The 23,235-nt window shown below is 35.8% G+C and overlaps 1 protein-coding gene across 2 annotated transcripts in view; it reads right to left on the bottom strand.

Annotated features, from left to right (window-relative positions):
• The window catches only part of PREX2 (phosphatidylinositol-3,4,5-trisphosphate dependent Rac exchange factor 2), a 179,135-nt gene that overhangs the window by 53,994 nt on the left and 101,906 nt on the right, over window positions 1–23,235 (bottom strand). Inside the window, exons 27-35 of one of the 2 annotated variants that reach the window (XM_085306783.1) lie at window positions 21,208–21,387; window positions 18,598–18,692; window positions 16,663–16,745; window positions 16,247–16,337; window positions 13,790–13,918; window positions 7,129–7,170; window positions 4,477–4,694; window positions 2,459–2,561; window positions 35–178 (exon numbers count right to left, since the gene is read on the bottom strand). In XM_085306783.1, coding sequence (XP_085162909.1) covers window positions 35–178; window positions 2,459–2,561; window positions 4,477–4,694; window positions 7,129–7,170; window positions 13,790–13,918; window positions 16,247–16,337; window positions 16,663–16,745; window positions 18,598–18,692; window positions 21,208–21,387 — 1,085 coding nt within the window. Of the gene's footprint in view, window positions 1–34; window positions 179–2,458; window positions 2,562–4,229; window positions 4,308–4,476; window positions 4,695–7,128; window positions 7,171–13,789; window positions 13,919–16,246; window positions 16,338–16,662; window positions 16,746–18,597; window positions 18,693–21,207; window positions 21,388–23,235 lie in introns of those variants that run through there. The other variant, XM_085306784.1, reaches the window with a different exon arrangement.

Here is a 23,235-nt window from a genome sequence, read left to right as displayed (position 1 = left end):
CTCTAGTGAGATTTAACTGTATAAATCAGGTTACCTTGTGAAAAAAGTACTGGATGAATTTTAAATCCTCCTCCATTCTTTAGCCTTTGAGGAAGCTGTTCAAAATGGTAAGTATCAAGATAGAAGTAAACCTTCAGTGTTTGCCGACTGCCATCTGCTTGGTATGTTATTGGAACATCTAAGAATACAGTAGATGTTAAAATTTCATTAAAAGCAATGCCATTTCCTTTTCCAGAAACTATTACACTTAAAATTCACATAGATTAACACAGATATCATGCAAACACTGCATGATATCTAAAACTAACACATGGACTATTTTATATTATACTCAGTGTTTCTGTGGTCACTTCTGGCTTACCCATTTTCAGGAAGCAGAAAAACAGCATAAAGCACCAACTGCTGCAAAAATACTAATCAAGTAACGTATGCTGGCAATGCCCTAATTTTATTTTCCAATAAAACTGAAGAAACATCTACATACAGTTGGTTTCAAACTGCTGGGAGGGTAGCTTCATATGCCTTCCTCATGTGGATGATGTATAAGGTCAATGTGACACATACTACTGTCCTCTCCACGGAGTAAGTATCTCCCCACATTTTTCTGGCAGAGGGCACAAAGAGTATACAGTAGCTGCCAGTATTTATTATTAAAATCAGGACTCAGCTCAGAAAACAAATGTATTGTGATAGAATATATACAATTTTATAAGAGTACAGCTCATTACACTTGACAGGCTAAATACCATAATACATCAATTTGCTTAGAGTGCAACTAGCAGTATCATTTTGCAATTACAATGATTCATCAGTATACACTCTGGGTATTACACAAGGTGATTAACATGTAGTGWCAATTAACAAAAGTTGATGAAAATGTTCTGTTTAGCTAAATCTCTCAGAGGAAGAGAAGCCAGTCTAATTCAATTTAAGCTTTGTGTGTATTTCCTGTTTAAGTATCTTTCACAAAAATGAGTCTCAGAGTCAAAAAGAGTAACAATAAAARCCAGCAATTTGTATTAATAATATTACTATGTAGTTTTTACACTGTGTGCATGAATTACTTTTATCTAAAAAGAAAGGATGTCAAAGGAATATTTTTCACGTTTTTGCTTATACTGATCATATAGAACCATAAAAGGAAAAAATAAATTTGTCAGTGAAAGCTGCCTGCCTCGGAACCATACAATCTGGATGATTGTGGTGGCAGCTTTAAACTAAAGCAAAAACAGTTCATTGCAATTCTAGAGCACATGGGATTTCCATTTATCTCTATTCTAACAYAGACACTTCAGCTGGGAGGTACAGCAGTTTGAACAGTTTGTAACATAGGCATATAATCTGATCCCCATTAGGAAGCTCTCTCAAACCTTCAGCTCTGTATTGTTACCTGGTTTGGCAGGGCTTCTTTCTAAAATGAAAACATTTAAAATGAACAGACGCCTTATTTGACCTATACATAAGTAAAAATGGTCTTATATAGGCCAGTTCATACCTCACTAACAGCCCTGCAGTTACAACCCTGCCAGCACCCTAAGGGTAGCGCACGCTACTGAATTCCCTAGGAGCATAGGCAACTTCTCACAGGTAGTTTTGTGGAGGAGCTTTTTTTTCTTCCAGTTTTACTTATTGCAGAAGTTTTCTTATGTGTGGTCTCAGTCTAGCAAGGGAGTTGTTTTAAAGAAGTTTGATGTTAATCAGATATTTCTTCCTCTTTTCCCAGGGGGAACCATGAGACTTAGGAAAAAACGTGGAGTTTCTTGATCATTATATAAAATTCACTCTAGGAAGATTTCCACTGATCAAAAAAACATTTAAAAAAAAAAAGTAATGGGTGAAAATGAGTGAAGGGTATGAACAGCAGACTGTGAAGACTGTCCCTTCCTGAGATTAGGCTAAGCCCTAGGAGGAAAGGCTCAACATGTCTCTGATTGTCTCTTCCACCAGGTCTCAGAGGAAGCAGTTGCACAATTTAATGCTATCTTAATAGCATTTGCCTCTTTCTAAACTCTTYGAAGAACTTCGTGTTTCGGAAAGGAAGAGTAACATTAAAGCACATATGGTTTCAGTGCTTCTCTATCTCATCTCAGCCCCATTTCTCTATTAAGGCCTTCAAGTTTGTTTTACACATTACTCTTCAATAACAGCTAGATATTCCAGGGACTTTCCTGATGCAGTCACATGATCCCAGTTGAAACTTCATTAAAACAAAAACTTTTTCCCTCAGAGGCTACAAAGTTACCAGATAATGACTCTGCATTGTGACTGATGTTAGCTGTACATTAAGAAATCTAGGGACATTAGGAGAGCTAAGGAACTATTAATATTCCATAACCCAAATCATGTATCATTTCCAAACTAGGATATAAACTGTGGGAGATAATGTTATGAGAAAAAAACACAAAAATATATAGCATGTTTCTGAGAAGTAAAACTCATATTAATTTTAATTACTCACTTGCAACTAGTGGTTCTGGCTCTGATTGTCTGAAGTAAAAAGTAACTTTTTCCAAGTCAAACAGTGCAACCAATGTATCTTCTAGCATTGCTTGCTCATCAGCCTAAAAAAGGCAACAAATCATATGAGAGCAGGATATAAAAAAACTATGGAATGTTGCACAATATTTCACTGATGCAGTGTATAACTTAATTAACTCCTACATAACAGAAATACTTTTGTTTCTAGTGGTTTTCCACTTGCCATTTTACTGCTAGTCCAAGATTATTAAAGTGAATGTTATCATTTCACACAGTAATTTAATAGGTAATTATAGTTACCAAGACTTATGGCTTTTAATCAAACAAGAATGTAATTATTTTTAATGTAAGATAGTAGGCTTAAGCAGCTTGTCTTTGATAACAAGCCTAGCTTGCAAACTAACACAGATAAAATTTGAAAAACAAAAATTCATCTTTTTAGGAAATTTTTTAGAAATGCCAGTGCTTCAGTATTTCATTTATAAACAGATTGGAATTCATCACATCTATTGAAAGCATCAGTAATTGAATCAGTAGCACAAAAGTAGTGCAGATCAGAACAATTTGCATCTACACCTAACAAAACTGTAGACAGAAATCAAGTAGTAGAAATGCTAGTGTTCTGGTTTGCCTACATCATTCTGTTTGTGTAAAATCAAAGAAACAGACAATCCAGCCTAATTTATCATAAAAACTTCAAGAAGTAAATTACTAACTTCTCAGAACACTTTACTGAACCTTTAAAAAAAAAGGAAATACTCATCTAAAATACGGTTATCTTGAGTTAAATATGCAGAACAATTATAGTAGAAATCAATAATCACTTAAAGTAATTGTATTCCCTACAACCCCCTCAATACATTAAGCTAGCAAGAGCCAAATGTAAGTCTGAAGCATGTATTTTCCCCACTTAAGAACTGAAACAGTAGAAAGGCAAAGAATAATAAACTAGTTGCCTATAAAATGAGAATAAACTATAGCTTACTGAATTATAGAAAGGAAAAAAATGTGATTTTCCCTGATCTGTAGAGTGAAATAGTATTCTCCTTTGCATTTCTGAAAAAGCAACTCAGCTTGAAGTATTTTGTCTCTTGGTTCAATTTATTAGGTCTCTAAGGATAGGTCAGTGTTTTATCAGCAAAATAGTCTGAAAAATATTCAGTAACATGGGAAATCTTTGCAGAACTGCTCATTCTTTATTGAACTCTGGCCATAGTGAGTGCAATTTCCTTCAAATGCCCTTGTTTAAAATAACATGGATCATTTGTAACCAAAATGGTGCTGAGGAGGTATTGAAAAAGTTACCTTTAAATACTTTTCCCTTAGATGAGAAGAGTTATCACTGAAGTAATTCAGAACTCCTATGCAAATATATCTACAGAACTCACTGAAGCATACTGCTGGTCTCATATTGAACAAAAATAGGTAATTTTCATTACAAAGAAATTCTCCAAAAGCTTGGAAGAAAAGATAGAAGTATGCAATATTCTCAAGACAACAGTTACTTTGCGATAACATTATAACTAACACATGGCAAAACACAGAGAGGCACCATTCTTTAACTCCAAGAGCGCAAACATCAGGACACACTTGTGCTTGTGTTTATAAAAAGCATCCAAGTCTCAAGACATGAGCAGTAGCTTCTCTGACTATATCTTCTTCGCATACTTCTCGTGTAGATGAACAGCCCTCCTCCTTCTCATAGGCACTGACTTCAGCTGTTTTTAAACTGCACATCATCTTGTCCTCAAACATCCTGTCCCACACAAGCCTAGGTAGCTACCTCAGTAGCCTGTGAGGTAGCTGCTCACATGAACTCAGTCAGTGCTCTGCAACAATACCACAGAATATTTTATACAATAATTAATTTAGAATTTTTTTTATTTTTATTGATCTCTTCTGTTTTAAAATTTATGGGAAGACTTGTCAGCAACTGGCTGCTGAGACAGAATAGGCAGCCAAAGATGACTATTGTAATTGCCACATTAGGATTCTTACCAGGTTGGGTGACAGCAGTGACTGGAAATGAAGGAGAACACCTGCATTAGCAATCTGTTCTAACCATCTTCTGCTGGCCTCCAGAGTCTCCATTTCATATTCTTTGCTGTTGTCAAACATCTGACTTAAGGCCACCATTAGTTGCTCTGAAAAAGCACAGACTGTGGCCACGAGACTCTGACAGAAGACCATGTCTCGCCTCAGTTGTATCTCACTATCTGCAATAGGTAAAATAAAAGAAGAAAAGCAAAATAGAAAAGGAGCAGAAGATTAATTAACAGTAAAGTAACTGGGATGGATTTTTTTTCTTTACACTTAAATGACTTGTTTTCCAGACAAGTAAATCACGGGTTTACAGACTAATGTTATTCCCAGTAAGCAGCACTCCACAAACAAAACTGTGTAATTTTCCATATTAAAAGACTATTTCATAATTCTAAAAATATATAGAAATGCATTTAAAATCTAAAATTTAAAGTACTACTTTATAAACATGCATGTTTATACTGTTTATTTTAATGTACTTGCCATCAGTTCTGTGTACTTTGAATGTTAAAAAGTAATGGATGTGAGTTAGATAGCTTTGCTGTACTGCAAGAACCAGCTAGGCACAAAAACATTTACTTTCCACAGGAAAGTAAGGACAGTCAGAAGCTTAAAATACGGCTAGGTCACCTAGTGAGCTCTATAGCACCCTATTAGCTGCATAGAGCTGGTGAAGACTGCTTGGTGTAAACTGCAGACAAGGAACATGWGTGTTGCCAACCAAACACAGTCTATCTAAGTTGAAATATAAAAAATAAGTACACAGCAGCACCACACATACAGGGAGCAGCAGAGGTTTATGGAGTCTGGAAAGTCCAAGACAGTTCCAGAGGTAGAAGACACTGGAACCATTAGTAGCTGATTTAAAATAGATTGCCCAAGGATTAGGTAACCTATCCATTTATTCCAAAGGGCACGGGCATATGATTAGCTAAAAGTCAACAGAGTTAGAAAGGGAAACAGAAAAAAAAAACAGGGAACAGATAACTGAAGTCCTGGGACATTCAGTTGCTTGGGGAAAAAGCCTGCTTAGCAGGCTGAGAACCAGAATCTGGCTAGTAGTAGATCTTCCTTCAAAACTCATCCTTRAGGCGCTGTCACCAAGGCTCCTTGATTGTTTACTCTTTCATTAGCACACAGAATCTAGTGCATCATGCTTAATAAGCAACTACTTAATTAGCTACATGCATGTCCTTTCATAACATCAGGGCTCTGAAGGCTGATAAAGGAGTTAAGTACATCTGCAGGCATTTGCTTCCCACAGAATAAGAGGATGCATACTTGAAACAACCAAAAGTAAATCACCACAATACCAATGTCCTCACATTAAAATGAGTTCAAAATCTAGATCCTAATTTTATTACTCTGACCTTTTCAATTCTCAAAAAATAAAAAGCATGTATTTTTACCACTCTGTGCTCTCTTTGGTAGAAATATATATGTCAAAAGGGCTGTTAACAGATTTTTTTTTCTGATACATTGATGTTGCAAATATTTCTCACTAGTATCAGTGACAGCAAAGGGCAAAGGAAAACTAGCTTCATTAGAAGAAAACAAGGTCCTTTCTATTCTCAATAAAGCACAGTACTGTGGTGTTTAATATTCAACACTTCTTCCTTCTCCCCATTCTCGAAGGTCTTCAAATATTTTTATCATTATGAGCTGTTGCGCAAATGTCAATCACAGATGGTACTCCCAAGATCTTCAGCATCTTGAGAGCATTTTCCACAGATGGTGRATCACCACTACTTCTACCCTGTGACTCATTGTTTTTTATTTTGATCACTGAAATTAACCTCTTTCTCCAATCTCAAATTCTATCGAATCYAGTATTCACAGAATTTTTACCTTTAAAAATGCTTCCATCTTCAAAAATCCCACYGGGTTCTCCATGGTCAAAAAAATCTTTCCAACCTCTAGCACTGCTCAGGGAGCTGAGCACAACACATTCTCTCACCACACTTTGCTCAATTTTATCTCTGTTTTTCTAACAGCATCTGGCTCACAGCGCCTTCATCTGTCTTGCCCGCTTCTGAAGCAACCCTCTTGCATCTCTAACACCTCATTCCAAAATCTTGTCTAAGACTACTTGAATAAGAGATACTGAATACAAGAGCAATTTGGGCTCTTTTAAAAAAGAAGATTTTATACAAAATAAATTACAAATTTATGAACTTAGGCTAGCCATGTAAATAGGAAATTTTGTTGGGTCACTTATTATTTTAAAACCTCTGAAGAMGGTTTTAAATCTTCATAACTCTTCAAATAACTAGAATAAACCTGACAAGAAAGAAGTGTTTTGCTTTTCTTTGTATAAAATTATGATGTGTCCTAACAAAGTCATGTACATTCATACAGTGGTCAACGGTTACACTAATTAGCTTTTAGAGTCAAATATGACTACTTACTTGGGCACTTAGGCATCTGCAAAAGCTGTACAGAATATTCTGCCATATTACTTAGATGTCCAATATCTACTGGTACTTACTTTGCAAATGCACACACACATCTTGTATAGTTTAAGCTGTAAAAATAGCTAAACCCCCCAAAAAGTTTACTTCCCCTTTCCCAAAATAAACAAGTCAAAGGTTGCCTGTAATCAGTTACCTGTATACTCAAGAAGTGCCAAGAGTATCCGTGCCTTCACCTCTTAAAGAAAATGGAAGACATATTAAGAATACAGTAAAAAGGATATCACCAACATAACACATATTCATTTTCATCATTTTATATCTGCTTCACTTCAATTTCTTGAGTAGTCTATCCCCATTTATACTTACAAAACAGTAATGAGTCTCTATGTCACATAATTTTACAYGTATCTGTGTAAAAGTGGTAATAATCAAAAACACCTACCCTAAGAAAAGAACTATGAAGAAGCAGCTGCTATCTCAGAGTACCTCTGMACCAGCTGGCCAGTGCAAGCCCACAGATGAAGAATTCTAGTCTTAAAACTTTGAAAAACAAGGTCTATTTTCACTGATTTCCTCCAGACACTCCAATTCTTTTTTTTTTTTCTGCTTCATACTTAAAATAGATCAAATTATCCTCATGTTAAAATATATCACAACATCTAGGAAAAATACAACTGCATTTTCACTTTATTGTTGGTCTCAGTATTTTATTTTCCTGAACAAGCATTTGTTTTCACTTTACAATTAATGGACTAAAGAAGTACAGTTAGCAAACATCTTAATTTAGACTGACAAAGGTTTGGTTTTGTAGTTCTTTAAAGTGTTTTAATAAAAGCAGTATGACACATGCGAAATAACCACCCCTTATTTTTTCTCCATTTTCTCTTCTTGAAGCTTACAGAAAAGGACCTTTTCATATAATACAGTTATTTCACCCACCTGAGTAGTAAAAACAATTTCCAAAGCAGCATGCCAAACAAAACCCCTGCTTAGTATTAAACCACTTGGTATGGACAGAATGACACCTTTTTTTTTTGTTTGTTTGTTTTGTTTTGTTTTGTTTTGTTTTTAATCAGTACACCTATCCTTTACACATTTTTTGTGAATAATTTTTCCATGTATGTTAGGGTAGCTTTTGAAAATATCTCAAGCTTTCTTTGACTCAAAGGTTGGTTCTTTTCTATTTGTGTCATTCACCACAGACACCMCCAAACTGGGGGCAGAGGAAGCAGTCAAGCTGGAGAGGAGCTGCTGTTAACAGGGATCTTGACAGAACAGGAACCTGAAGATGTTCAACATAAGCAAGTGCAAAGTCTTCCTTCTTGAACAGAATAACTCCTTGCAAGTACAGGGAGGGCACAGGCTGGATAGAAAGCTGCCTTGTAGAAAAGTCTTGGGGCCTCTTGTGGCCAAGTCGGAGCCAGCAGGGCGTCCTTGCAAAACAAAACAGTGTCTGCACCCTGGCTGCATTAGCCAGCAGGTTGGGGGAAGTGATTCTTCCCATCTATCTGGTACTAGAATATTCTGGAGTACTCCCCAGTGTAAGAAAGAGAGATGTACTGCTGTGAGTCCAGAAGAGACCTTTAAAGATGGCCAGGGGTCTGAAGTACATGTCCTGCGAGGAAAGACCAAGGGAATTGTGTTTGTTCAGCCTTAAAAAGAGAAGGCTCAGGGAAGATCTTACTGCTGTCTACAACTTCCTCATGGAAGGATGTGGAAAAACAGAGCCAGACTGCTCTTAGGGATGTATAGTAGAAGAAGGCACTGCAACAGACAGGCAGGAATACAGAAAATTTCAGCTAGATATAAGGAAAAAAATTTTTAATGTGGGTAGTAAAACACCAGAGAAAATTGCCCAGAAAGACTGTGGAACTGCTGTATTTTGGAGTTATTCAAAACTCAGCCAGGCAAGGCCTAGGCAACCTACCCTAATCATGCCTGCTTTGAGTAAGAGGTTAGACTAGACGACTTCTGGAGGCTCTTTCTAACCTACATGACTCGTTGATGCTGTGATTATCAGCAAAGCCAAGCTGACTTTAAAACAAGACTTATCTTAATGAATATATAAATCAGCCTAAAACAATCACAAGAACCAGGCAGCTCTTCCAAAAATTACCAGTATTTTTTAGCTTACCAAAATACAGAAGTCCTTAGAATTGTCAAGTCAATTGGCTTAGTAAATGAAGATACAATACAGGAATTTTGGGGTTTTTTTACCCAAAGAATTCAGATACTTTGAGGCTATCACTTGCAGCTTATTTCAAATGAAATTTGTTGGATTTCTGATTTCAAAAGCATTTGAAGCATCTATAAATAATGATCTCCCTGCTGTGGGAAAATTACAGAACAGAGTAACTCTCCTTTATCCTTGCTACAACAGTCTTCGCCATTTCAAAATATAACCCTAGGCAAGAGAGTATTTTAGGTTATTTGTATTAGTTGTGATTTATCTGGGGTTAGAAGAGAACCTTGGATGGTTTCCGTCAGTCATTCATTTTTCAACAAATTTCAAATGCTATGGAAGTTTTCACCCTGTCTTGCTACGTGACACACAGAATAGATTAACCCTCTAGCAATTTCTCTTTAGATCAGACATGATCTATAATGCAAAATGCCTTCAAGTCTTTTTTTTAACTTAAACATTTTTCTCTTTTTTTTCTTTTTCTTTTTTTAAAATAATAGTAAGACTTGAGATGCATTTTTATTGTTTATATTGAAATATATCTTTATGGCCTTATTGACTAAAAGGTCACTTCACTCTTTACCACTAACCTAAATTAAAACATATGTTCATTTTATCAATTATAGAATATTTCCACTTTAAACTTAAAATTATTGTGCTAGCAAAAGAACTGAACTTCCTCACACAGTCACATAAAGTCATCAATACCCAAAAGCTGTCCAGAAATTTGAACTTCTTTGCTTGACCAGATATCTTCATTTTTTCCGCCTTTGAGAAAAAACGACTACAGAGATTTCTCTTCTTTGCTCTCCTCACACCTTTCTGCTTTTTAGCTCTAGAACATACCACTGTCATTTCAGAACTCAGACATAGTATTACAGTCTACTTCATTCTCTGCTCCCAGTTGCATGCCTGTCATTATGATGGCCAGTTTTGTTTTTGTTTTTGTTTTTTCTGAAGTGTCCCTATTTTCCATCATTACTGCTGATTATCCTGGTTCCTACTCTAGTCATCCTTCAACTTTTCCCCCCATGCTTTCCAATTTTCATGTTACACATTCTCATGTACATCCAAAATCTAGTAGCTACATTTTCTCTTTGGTGACTTCTGAATTCCTGCTCTCTCCGGCACCAAAATCAAGCATTCCATCTTCAAAGATCTGCCTCTGCCAACAACGTGGTTTTTCCTCTCTTGGTTTAACAATTTAGTAGGTCTAGTCACTCCAAAAAAATAACTTTCATCTTTTGTTTAGCTATTTAACTCCAGATAAATCTTCCCAGGATTTGTATATTATTTCATCAGAGACACCTCTATCAAATTGATTAGCTTTTTAGGGCTGACTTTTACTGTAATCATAGTGGATTTTTCCTTCTCTAATGATATGGAATGGTAAATTCAAAAGAGCGAAAGCAATCTCCATATATGTTTTATATGTTTTAGTTTACTGTCCAGAAAGTTTTTTTTTTCTTTTTTTTTTAATCTGTATAAACATTCATGGATTTTTTTCATTCTTCTTCCAGTTCCAATAATAATAAAACTATCAAACCAAAATGATTATTGCCAAACCATTTTTCCTACTTATTAAACAAAGTACATTAAAAAAAACCCTTAAAATCTAGGAATTAAAAGTGTTATTTCTGTATGGCTCCCATACCTCTATCTGCTTTAAATCAGTAATCAGTCTAATTTTTTTACGACGTGGACTACAAGCCAACAGAATGCTAAGAAATTACAATAGCCAGTGAGATTTCTATGAAAATAAAAATGAGTCAGTTTTCAGTACGCAGATGCATTTACTGAACTGACTCAACCATTCATCAGTAACGGTTAAGCATGTTTAGAACTACTGGAGGTTTTATTTACAACAAAAAACTTTTTTATGTGGTGACCAAAATTGTATCTGGGGTCTCCTGTGCCTGCCTCTTCTTCCTAATATAAGAGACAAATATTCCTTTTCCTCAGATATGAAAATACTGCCTTTTACTTAGAAGAATTTTCATGTTTATTTCAAATGGCTTTGAAAATCCTACAACTTTGTTCAACATCCTCTAAGAGTCATCAGCCCAAATAGGCAGTCAAATTAGTRGCCATTTTCTGTTTCTTCTCAATCTGCTAAATCAGGGAAAAGAGGGATGCCAACTGCTGCGCTTTGTGTCAGGTTGTCAGTCTGACCCTGACCATTTGTGGAGACAACATACAGGGCAAAAGTAGAAAGGAGAAGAAAAGAAATGCAGCTCTGAAAAGAAAATTCAAGTGCTAAAACATTTTTAACCTTGCTTGCTTTGTGCTCATCTGATTTCAGTTAGATCCAGCTGCTGGTGGTGTCTCAAGTTTATTTCAGGCCTAAGCCTGTCTATATCACAGCTGTCTCCCAAAGCTGCCTGAGGGGCTTATTTCTGCCCTGAATCTTTTCAGCWTTGAATTAAATATACCTGTTCCAGACACGCCTTGTAAACTAAGGCTTGAGAAGTAATTCTTCAATTCCCTTCTTCTGGTTCTCTTTCACATTATTTGGGCCAGGGAACCCACGAAAACTTTGACTTTCAGGTATCTTTTACGTCACGCCAACTCCTTCATCACACAGACAGACCAAAATTGCAATAATGATTTGGATTATGATCCTCCAGAGTATCAGAAGGGGAATCAATTTAAAGTAAAAACTACAACAGAAAAAATATATAAAGACAATGGGGAAGAAGTAGCCTCAGATGAGAATTTTACCTCTAAAGTAGCATATTTGATTAAGTGGATGGCACAGAAAGCAATGGTTGGAAATCTCTGACAAATGGTCAGATGCCACGGATGGAAAGAGAGTGCCAAGAATACTTAAAATTGGCAGGACTGTTGCTCCAGATAAAGCTTGAGACTCAGTGACAAAGGAAGGCTAAGGAGATTTTTTTGCTGTCCTTGAACAGCACAAGAACAACACATTTTAATATTCAGCTCTCTAAACTGTGACATCATTTGCAAGCATGACAGTTGCAATAGACTCAGTTAATGTAATTTATTAACAAGAGAAAAACTTTTCTTTATCTTAATTTCCAAAATATTAGAAAATGTCAGCAGTTCTATTGTTCAGTAAACATCAGGATCCCTTCCAATAAATATCACCATTACATTACAGCATTATTGTAACAAGAAAAGTTTTGTGTTACGGAGAAGCAGCAGGTTATTTGGACCTTGCTGAACTCTCCTACAAAATTTTGTGGTGGATTTAAAACGAATTTTATTTGAATGACCTGAGGTCAATATGAGAGCATAAGACCAATGTTTAAATGGGGTAAGCACTTAATGCTATTTATGGCACACGAGGTATGTGAAAATGGATTGTTAAGCTTCAGAAGGTTATTAAAGGGGTGTAAAGGACTGCTAGAAATGGATTTTCATTCTTTCCTAACTGTGAAAGAAACAATGATTAAAACTTGAATATACTTGAAACCTATAATATATAGGTTTAGGCCTGAGTTAGACCTTTAGAGAAAAGGATCCAAAAATTTTTGGTTTTCACTCAGCGACAACTATCATTAAACTAAAATAACTATTCTTAGATCTGGAGAGTCTACCCACTGCAATCAACTCTGAAAATAAGAGATATTTTTGTGTTTGTTATTATAATTTTCTAACCCAGGGTCTGAAAATATAATTATATCTGAAATGAGAAATACCAAAATTCACAGAGGGAGGAGTTTGTTTGTTTTGGCTGGTGGGTTCTTACTTTAATAAAATTTATCACAAAGCTCTTTTCCAATGATCTGAAATTTAGCAGTTTCTTTATAGAACATCATGGAAATTAGCCAACAAAATGAAAGAAGGTAAACATACACACAAATCATTTAATACCACAATTGACATAACTTTTTGTTCCCATGCAAAGACTCATACTGCAGTACTGAGCAGTTTTATAAAAATCATTTTGTTCGTTATTTCTCTATCAAACAGCATAAGAAACGAGGCAGAAGCTACAGGTAAGATTTTCTGGAGAGGAAATCTTGTTCTTACAAAGCCAAGGAACAGGGTAGAAAACATCAGCTCACATTGTCAACCAGCAGTGAAGAGGAAGAGAGTACTCAATCACTCTTAGCTGGCGGTAGGAGGGAGGCTGAGTACATGAAGGAGTCATGGAACCAGCTGTGATGGAGTGAGTGAGTGAAAACCAGTGGAAGTGGGTTGGCTTCATCGCAGAAGAGGGAGACAGGGAATGATCCCTAATCAATGACAGATGAAAGCAAAATGTCCYGCAGTCTTCCTCTTTTGTTATAAGAGGATAGAAGGAAGAAAGCCTAATTTCAAAGAAAGACCCATTCTGATGCACCAATCTCACGCAGTTTTGTGGCAGATCAGTCAAGCCCCCTGGACTTCAGCAGCAAATGAAATAACTCAGTACAATGTATGGTTCCAGCTCCTGATCTGTTTTCACTTGTCAGAAGAGACAATTTTCTCTTCTGCATCTGAAATCAATAAGGTGAACATCAGGCAGCTGAGATATGCTCCAGTAACCTCGTTACTAAGATCACAAAGATGTCCTCAAATTCAGGTATTTCCCAGAGACTGCATGGTGTTTTGCAAACCTTGCCTACCAGCAACACAAAGCTGTTGTATCCTTCGCCTTCCTTCCCCCCAGCTCTCTATCATAAACTAAGTGCTTACTTATGGTCATTCTCTCCTTACTAACCTTCCACAAATTTTCTGATATTCTGGGCAAGACTTCGGACACTGCTGGGAAGGTTCCAAGGGTCTTGCTTAATGTGGAGTCGTAGCCTCTTTGGACAGCTAAGCTTCGGTTCCATTTCCTGCTGAAACTCTAAGCAAAGACAAAAAAAAAAAAAAGAAAAAAGAAAAGCTTTCTGTTTAAACTCTGTGAGAAAGTAGAAGTAAGATACTATTTCTTTCTAAATATTTTCACGCAGCAAAGAGGTGTCATCTTCTCTGATTCATCTTAAAATGAGGGTAATGGGTCTAATGTAGTCATCTAAGCTCCTTACTTAGCCAAAGGAGAGAAATGGTAGCATTCCCAAACATGATTCTTTGTAACTAGTACATAAGAAAGAAGGTGCCTGTCTCTCCACCTAGTAAGAGGGAACCTAGACCTGTTAGAGGAAAATGTAGGAAAAATTAATCCAATCCTAAAGATATTGTTGATCTTTTGAAATTTTATCTTGATCATTGCTACCTATAAGCTTTTTATATAATTTAATTCACTACAGAATTATTTAAAGAAAGCACAGTTTAGACAGGGACAGCCATAAGCCAGCAATGTGCCCTTGTGGCCAAGAAAGCCAATGGTCTTCTGGGGTGCATTGGGAAGACTGTTGCCAGCAGGTTGAGGGAGGTGCTCCTGCCCCTCTACTCAGCCCTCATGAGGCCTCATCTCGAGTACTGTGTCCAGTTCTGGGCTCCCCAGGACAACAGAGACATGGAGCTACTGGAGAGAGTCCAGCGTAGGGCTACAAAGACGATCAGAGGGCTGGAGCATCTGCCCTATGAGGAACGGCTGCCAGAGCTGGGCCCCTTCAGCCTGGGGAAGAGAAGCCTGAGGGGGGATCTCATCAATGTGTAGAAGTACCTGAAGGGAGGGTGCCAAGGGGACAGGGACAAACTCTTTTCAGGTGTCCCGTGTGACATTACAAGAGGCAATGGGCAGAAATTGAAGCACAGGAAGTTCCGCCTGAATGTGAGGGGGAATTTCTTCCCTGTGAGAGTGATGGAGCACTGGACCAGGTTGCCCAGAGAGGTTGTGGAGTCTCCTTCTCTAGAGATATTCAAGGCCTGCCTGGATGCAACCCTGTCTACCATGCTCTAGGTGACCCTGCTGGGCAGGGAGGTTGGACTAGATGATCTCCAAAGGTCCCTTCTAACATCAACCTTACTGATTCTATGATTCAATTAATGTGCAAGTCCAACTTGCAGTAGAGAATATCCTTCAACAAAATACTCAAAATTTAATCTCATTACAAAATTGCTTACTGCTTTTCAACCTAGCTATCCCTCAAATCACTGAAGTGTTCCTTGCTCATGACGATAGTTAAGATTGTGAATAAAATATTTGGCTTGTCCCTATCTTGTGCCTAAGTGAACATTCACTACAAGGATACATTTTGTTGCATGAGACTGCCAAGTACTCCATCTGAAACAATGAGAAACACTCATGCTCTATATTCACTCCCATTACCTTTGTCCCAAAATAGGAAAAAGAGGAGGCTATGCTGACTTCCACATAAACTCACTGAGGGGCAAGTACATGAGACATTTTAAGGCAAGATAATTGGTGTACAATAATAATGCTCTATTCGCTTCAGTAGGATTTTGCCTATTTACAAAAGYTTATAGACGGCCAGAAGGCAGATCTTCATTGGTTTTCTTTGACAAAAGGCAAAAGCAGCCTTGCAAAAAGTCCACTAAGCCCACTGTACAATGGCACACATTAACCATACAGCATTTATCGTCCTACTGTCTTTTTTTTTTTAACTCAGTTCTAAAAGAACTAAAAGACTAAAAGAAGTCCCTGTCACTTTTCATCGCAATGTTATGCATAGGTAAATCTCTGGTGACAGATATTCTGATTTAAGCAACTAAATAAGTATTAGCAGAATATCTGAAATTACATGTAGGATTTTTTTTATAACAGTCAATAATACATAAGTTTTTGGTTAGTATCAATATTACAATGAATTTAAACTTATATTTGCAAATGATTTATGAAACAACTTCACAAATAAAATATCTGCAAAAATACTAAAAAATCTGGCAGTGATTAAATAAATTATAAATTGCTTCAATAGTTGAGACAAAAATGAAGCAAAAACTCCTGCAATACATAGAATCTGCTTTTTGCTTCAAAATCTCAGCAATTCTATGGTCAGTTCAGTCTATGATTTAAAGCTGACTTTCTAAGAAACCTGAAATACACATACACATCATGCAATGAATGTATAAGAAAAATGTTCTCGGCTAAAACTACTAAGATCTACTTAACAAAAATATCAGAGAATTATTATTATAATAATAATGATTATTATAATAATCAAAATCAGTTCTTTAACACTTAGCTCAAAAAGTATGTTGCCATATCCATATGTCCTTTGTTCCTCTGAGCTGCCTTTTCATTCTGATAGAGAACTTTAAATGTTACCTTGCAGGCCTCGACCTGGCGTAAAGTATTTTGTCTGTTCGAAGACCCTCAGCACAGCTGGTCCTTTCAGAAGACTGACAATTGAATCTACCTGTTGGGATCAAAGTTCTGTGAGTACAATCTTTTACAGCAACGATTAGAAATTCTTTCTTTAAGACTAGTGAAAAAGTAGCTTTGGATTCCTTCTTACCTAAAGGCTATAGTTAAAACTCAAGACTAGAGAACGTTAGACTAAATCTAAGTGTTTAATACAGTAGTTTTGAACCATTTACAGAAAACTGAAGGACAAGGAATAAATACATACCATCCAAGGAAGCAGTGGAAAGCAGAAGTAAAAAGAAAAAGAAGCATTTGCTACAGATATCTTAGCTCATACATGGACATTACTATCAAATCTAAGAAAAATAATCTCATACTTGACCAAAAAGATGCTCCAAACAGCTATGGAGCTTGTCTTGTTTATCGTGAGAGATTCGAACACTTATGGGAAGCTCATCACCTGAAAAATATTTTAAAATAAAAATTGTTTGAAGTTTCAGTTTATTTTCCAGAATCTTTACCGCTTGGATAATCTGCTGTGCACAAACATTGATGCATAGATTTTCACTGATTACATCCACTATGGCTGTAGGCACAGAAACATAGGCCTGATACAGTATTATCCTGAACACTATTGCATGCAACTGTTCTCCCTATGTATTTTCCATTAAAGAGTCACTGGATAAAATATAGAAACAATTTGTAGAGCAACAATACAGGATTCTTTTTTGCTGGAGAGCATCCRAACCACCAGACAAAATAGTTAAGTAGTCTAAATCTGTAACCATTCACCATAACTTTTTAATAGGGGCTAGCTAAGTACTTTATAATGTTAACGCTCTTAAGGATGAAATGGTTCTTATGTTTCAGTACTTTAACAAAAATACAACATCCAAATGCTGTATGTATCTGATAGGAAGCTGTAAGCTGTGTATAGAGAATCATTTCATAAGACAGCACAAAGGAGAGGGGCTCTCTTAGGTCACTGACTTCATTCACTTGCTCTCTCAGACAATCACATCGCCTGAACTCTTTYACCAGCTGACCAAATTTGAGCTTAAAACTTCTCTTCCACTTTGCTGTTGCAGTGATAGAAAATAAGCAGCTACTTGATAATTTTTAATCCAAATATATTTGGCGTCAGTCTGGACTCATTTTACTTATGTCAGTGAGACACTTAAATAGCGCTTTTCTCTCAGCGTTTTTTATAGCTCCTTCAGATGTCCTTACAGCCAGTAGTTAAAACTCTTCTCAGACCTTTTATTTTGGCAGATGGAGCACAGTGCAGAAGAGTCCTGATCTGGAGTTAACCAGGTCAGCTTTGGAACTAGAAGAAAATTAGGTCATCAGGAGAACAGGAGTCTAATTGAGTGGCAGTGTTTATTAACTTAAATACTGTATCTGGGCTTAGCTAGCACAGATACATTGTTCCCCTCAACATGATGCTGCACAAGACATACCATCTCATTTGTATCCCAGGTTGAAGATGAAAGCCCTATGTCTCCTTATCTATTAACGGTTCATCATCTCCTTCATGATTTTCCTGCATATCTGCTCCACTCTACACGCATCATTTCTTAAAAATAACATTTTCAAGACTAGATTGACTAGAATTGCATAATTCACATGGTTTCTCAGATGTCTTATTATAGTGCCACTAATATTTTACCATCTCTGCCAAAAATACCTTTCCTGATACAACCAAGGGAAAATTTTCCTTCTCTAAGGCTGTCTCCTTGGTGGTTCATATTCAACAAATATGCCCAGCTCTTTCTTTTCCTAAGTCATTGCCAAATGATCAATTCTCGTCTTAGAACAAATATTTTTATTATTATTAGTCCCTGAGTACATGACCTCGTACTCCATGCAGTTAAATTTCATCTCATTTCTATTAGCAGCTGCATTTATTTAAATTCAGTTTGTCATGGCATAAACAAGAATGTGCTTCCATGCGGTCTCACATTCCTTCCTACAAATATACACAAACATATCCTGCATTCTAGGTCCTGGTACTGTCTGGGAGAGCATTTCATACTTATTCAAGGTCAAGGCAAGAAAGTGGTTAAAAACAGTCCTTCTCCAAGAGCTCTAACTAATTCAGCCTATTTACAGACATTCTGGAATGTTGGCTCTCTTTCATGGAAGGACTCTTAAATGCAGCACTAGCTAAGCAGAAACAAAATTATACGCTTTTATTACCAGGGAGAAGGCACTTTTAAAACAAAAACAGCAAAACTGCTCGGCAAATGAAAAGAATAAAGCTGAATAAAAGGAACTGATGACAGATTCATAGCTGACTTTTCTAAACATACCTGAATCCATTTCATCACTGTGAAAATACGAACTGCACTGACTGCTACAAATGCTGGTGAATGAGGCAATGGAGTTCCTGTTACTGTTGCAGTCACTTGGGGGAAAAAAAAAAAAAAAAAAAAAAGGATATAAAGTCATGTTCCTTAACATAGGTTCTATATCTTTGGAAGCTTTGGAAATTCATTGCTATTCCACCTTTTTACTTTAACAATAAGATGGTCCTTATAACTCTTTATCAGCAACTAAATGTAGGCTATCACATAATTTGCCAGACTCCCAAAACAGATGATTCAACTGTTTCCCTTCACATGCCGTCACACAGACTGAAAATATAGATTTTCAATGCAAAACAACCAACTTTATATATATATATATAAAAGACAGTTTTTGAAGCTATGGCCTCAAATAACACCACATTAAATTCTGTACTCTTAGTCTTCCTAATACACATACTCCTAATACAAATGACAAAATTTTCTGGTTTATGACTTTCTAACAAGAGCTCATAATGAGTTTAAAAGAGATTTAATCCATTTCAGTAGCAAAAAAATAACCTCTTTTAAATTATTTTTCCTTGCCAGCCAAAATATAGCTTATGATTACACCTTTTCCAACTGTTCACTGTGTGAGAGACGTATAGATCCTTGCATCTGTAACTACACAGCAAATTTTCACACATACGAAATTTTGCCCAAATTGGTCTAGTAAGGAGAGGTGGGGGTTAAAACATACGGAGAAAATAACAGGTGAGGATGAGTTAATCTTAGAGTATGAATATTTCTATTTTCACTGCTATAGATATTACACTCATTCACTTCATCGTTTCTCTCAAAAATAGAGAGTCTTCTACTGTGAGTGATTTAGCCACTTCGTGAAGATTGTTTGGTTTCAGCACAAAACACTTTGCACATTAAAGCAATTAACCAGCAGAGGGAGTTCAAAAACCCATGTGAATATATGATAATGTCTAAAAAAGTACYTAAAATACATTTATATGCAGTGGGCTGATTTCTTTTTTTTTATGRGCCATATGTAACATAGCATACACATCTATACACCAAGGTACATATCTTTATATTTTATACATAATGCTGCAGGTAATATATGTACCCAATAGCTCTCCTAGCTGTCTATTTCTTTCTGTAAAAATAGAAGTGTTTTTTTTTGGCATACTGAGTTACACTTTGTGGATAAGGTATATATTTTGGACCTGCAGGCAACTACATAAATGAATTGGGAAAACGTTTTAACAGTAGGAAGATGAAATAACTATGATCATACCCGTTAAACGGGTGAAAAGATATCAGTAACAACATGTTCCTAAGAGAGGGTGAACAGTTCCAAGGAGCATTAAGAATTTCTGGCTGGATATTAAAAACATTAAGAAATGTTTTCTAATTATATTTGCTTATARAAGTCTCTAAAGGGAAGATGAAGGTCACTCAAAACTAGATTGTGCAAAGCATGAGAATATAAAACACAAGAAAATGAGAAACAGATCAGATATAACTACTTAGCTATATCATCCTCTGGTTTTATGATGTTGTATTGTAAAGTTTAGAATGAGACTCTACAACAAAATTTGAGAACATTCTAAAAATTAAAATTAACCTACTAGTTCCAATAATATCCCTAATAGCATATTGGGATCTGTTGATTTTAAGTATTGCCTRGAGTAATTACTTAAATAAAATTAAGAAAAAAGTTAAATCTCACTCTAGAAGGTGTTCTAATCTCACAGATTTTACCAGTTTTCTGCACACAAATCCTAAATTTTATCATTCCTAAACAGGCAAAGTGGACTACAAAAGACTATGAAGGAAATGGACTACGAAGTGGAATCAGAACAAAGGAATGTTTTAAACAAAAGGTTAATCACATCCTAGAATTGCATCTTCTTTCTCCATATACAAATCTTGTACTGACTGGGAACTTCATGAATTCCCAAATTTTGCAAGTACAGGCCAGTGGAGCAACTCCTGCATGGCTCATTTGATACATCACGGAAATGCAGAAACTCCTAAATGCACTTAACTTCAGCTGGAACTGCATTTTGCTTGTGTTCACCTTGCTGTAATTACTCCTTCCTTTTAAAAATTCTTTGTATTTTATTTCACAATAAAAGTAATGCATTATAAATTCTACAGATGCAATGATGCTACAGTTTTAAGCATGGAAGAAGACAGAGAATATATGTTGAGGTTGATTATTTTTTTCTTAAACCAGCAAGAGAGGTAGCTTTGGCATCTGGCTTTCCATGGCAGATATTTGGGTTCTTTATGGGGAACATCCTAAAATAAACCATTTCTCTGTTTTATATATGACTCACGAATAACCTAACCGAAAGCTTTACAGCTCTGGCCATGATAGCTTGTAAAAGTTAAGGAAATAGAGATCTAGTAAGTAAACTGTAATCATAAGTAAAAGAGAAAGTTTATTTTATAGATCTTGTAACACGTCTTGGTGCTAATTATTCAGCTGCTAGAGATGTTAGAATCGTTACATTTTGATACGCTACTTAGAGGGATATCATGGCCACTTGAAGGTCTAAAAACTCCAAAGGTTTGATTCCTTTGATGGACAAATGAAAATTTTATTGGTAAAGTTACCTGTAAGAATCCCTGTTGCTGATGGTGTCATGACCAGAATCTTCTTGTTCATCACCTGTCATGCTGAAACAGACTTTCTTTCCATTCCTTTCTCCCTTTTCATTATCACTGTCTGCCGGTATTAAAGGTTCAGGTGTTTTACGTTCTGATTTTGGAGAATATGTTATTGAAGAAAGAAGGCTGTGAGATAAAAAAAAAAGGTGGGGGACAGAGAGTTAAAAAAAAAAAAAAAAAAAAAGAGTTTTGAAAAGGAACTGCCAACAGGATAACATTTTTAATTAACATCCTCCAATAAAATAATGTAATGTTTCTTTGCTATTATTATTATTCTGCAATGTGAAGAGAACATCTTAATTCAGTACACATCTATTTGAAACAAAGGAAAAACGGACACATTCTGCTATTAAAAAGTGTAACAAATTACTGAATCATGCTTTAGTTGGTGAAACTCATTAGCATTACTAAATACTCAATCTGGTATTAAGACAACGATTCTTCTTAGCAAAGAAATGTAGCACACATTTGAATGCTTGGGGTCACATTTTTACATCAATGTAAATACAGTTAAGCAAGAATCTTCTACCTTTCTGTAAAAAGGAAGAAAATAAACCAAAGAAACTATTTTTCTGTGAAAAACTTGTTTTCTTAATTGCTGCTGCGTAAAATATACCAGCCAGCATCACAAACTTGCTACAGCATCTTAAGAAACATTATAACAGAACCTGTGTACTTCCTAATATTCAAAATATCTAGTCACTAGTAAAACTGCTAATTAATCTACAAGCTTCTGTGAAGAGCACAAAAGTGACATCCAGTTAAGAAATAGAGAATGATAAAAAGTGTTGGTTTTGGAATACGCACAGATTGGTTGCAAAAGATTCATATTCTAGAGCAATTAATTCATATTGAGACTGAGATATTCTAATTTACTTTTGAGATCAGAACACATAATATGGAGAATTTTAATCTCTTACTCCAACTCTCCACTACCATGAAGTTTTCAAATTAGTGCTTGGATTTGAAAGATAGATTTTTCATTCAAAAAGTGCTTTCTAAATTTTTATTTTTCACTGAAATCAGGAGACTCTGAATTAAACTCCTTAAGCACCTAGACACAGTAGTAGGGTTTTTCTAACACAGGAGCCGTCAGAATGGTCAGGGTGTGCAAATACTTTACTTCAGATTAAATACCTAGCAGAGCTCAAACATACTTTAAATCGTTTTGCTTCACTTGATTCTTAATTGTGAAGAGGAATTTCTGGAAATGCCTGATTTTTGTAAATAGAAATGTTGCTCTTAATTTTATGAAAAGATAGCATTCAGAATTCCTTTACTCTTATTTCTCACAATACATATTAGTGATGTTATATTATCCATGGCAGRAACTTCTGATTTTAAGCATTTTAGAATTCTGTCCTAATTTTGTGGGGCTCTGTCTGTTGAACTAACTAGTTCTTAATCCTAACAAAGTGACAATTTACTTAATAATTTTGTTCAGCTACTGTTACCTCAGTACCAAGCCATGAATTTCTCTACTATTCTGACAAAGATATTCTACAGGAAAGCAACACAATTCTATCTTATTCTTGAAAGCTGCAGTTTCTGGAATCTGAACAGTGGCATTTTGTCTACAAAATGCAGGTGGTTTCTACAATGTTCAACTATAAAATTTTTGAGTATAAACAAGTAATTTTCTGAATTTCAGTAACAGACAGAGATTTAAGTAAGAAATTAAGAAACCATACACTTTGGAAACAGAATAGGGTTGGATTTCTCATTGCATAGCAATGAGCAGATAATTCAGACAGTGTATCAAGCTCTTTCTCATTAAAATCATGGCCTGACAGATGTTAACATAGGCTTTGACATCAAGTTTAGGGAAATAAGGATAACAAGCAAAGCTTTTTAAAAAAATCACTTGATCAGTTCTGCATAGCTTTCCAGAGAAATAAGAGCTAATAGGGAAAAGACAGATGCAATTTTTAATCCTGCATATAAGAAAAGGTACTATATTAATATAGATAATAA

The sequence above is a fragment of the Rhea americana genome, unplaced genomic scaffold, assembly GCF_003343005.1.
Source record: "Rhea americana isolate MKP2758 unplaced genomic scaffold, rheAme1 scaffold_247, whole genome shotgun sequence".
NCBI classification, from domain to species: domain Eukaryota; kingdom Metazoa; phylum Chordata; class Aves; order Rheiformes; family Rheidae; genus Rhea; species Rhea americana.
This window is presented reverse-complemented; position numbering and strand designations above follow the sequence as displayed.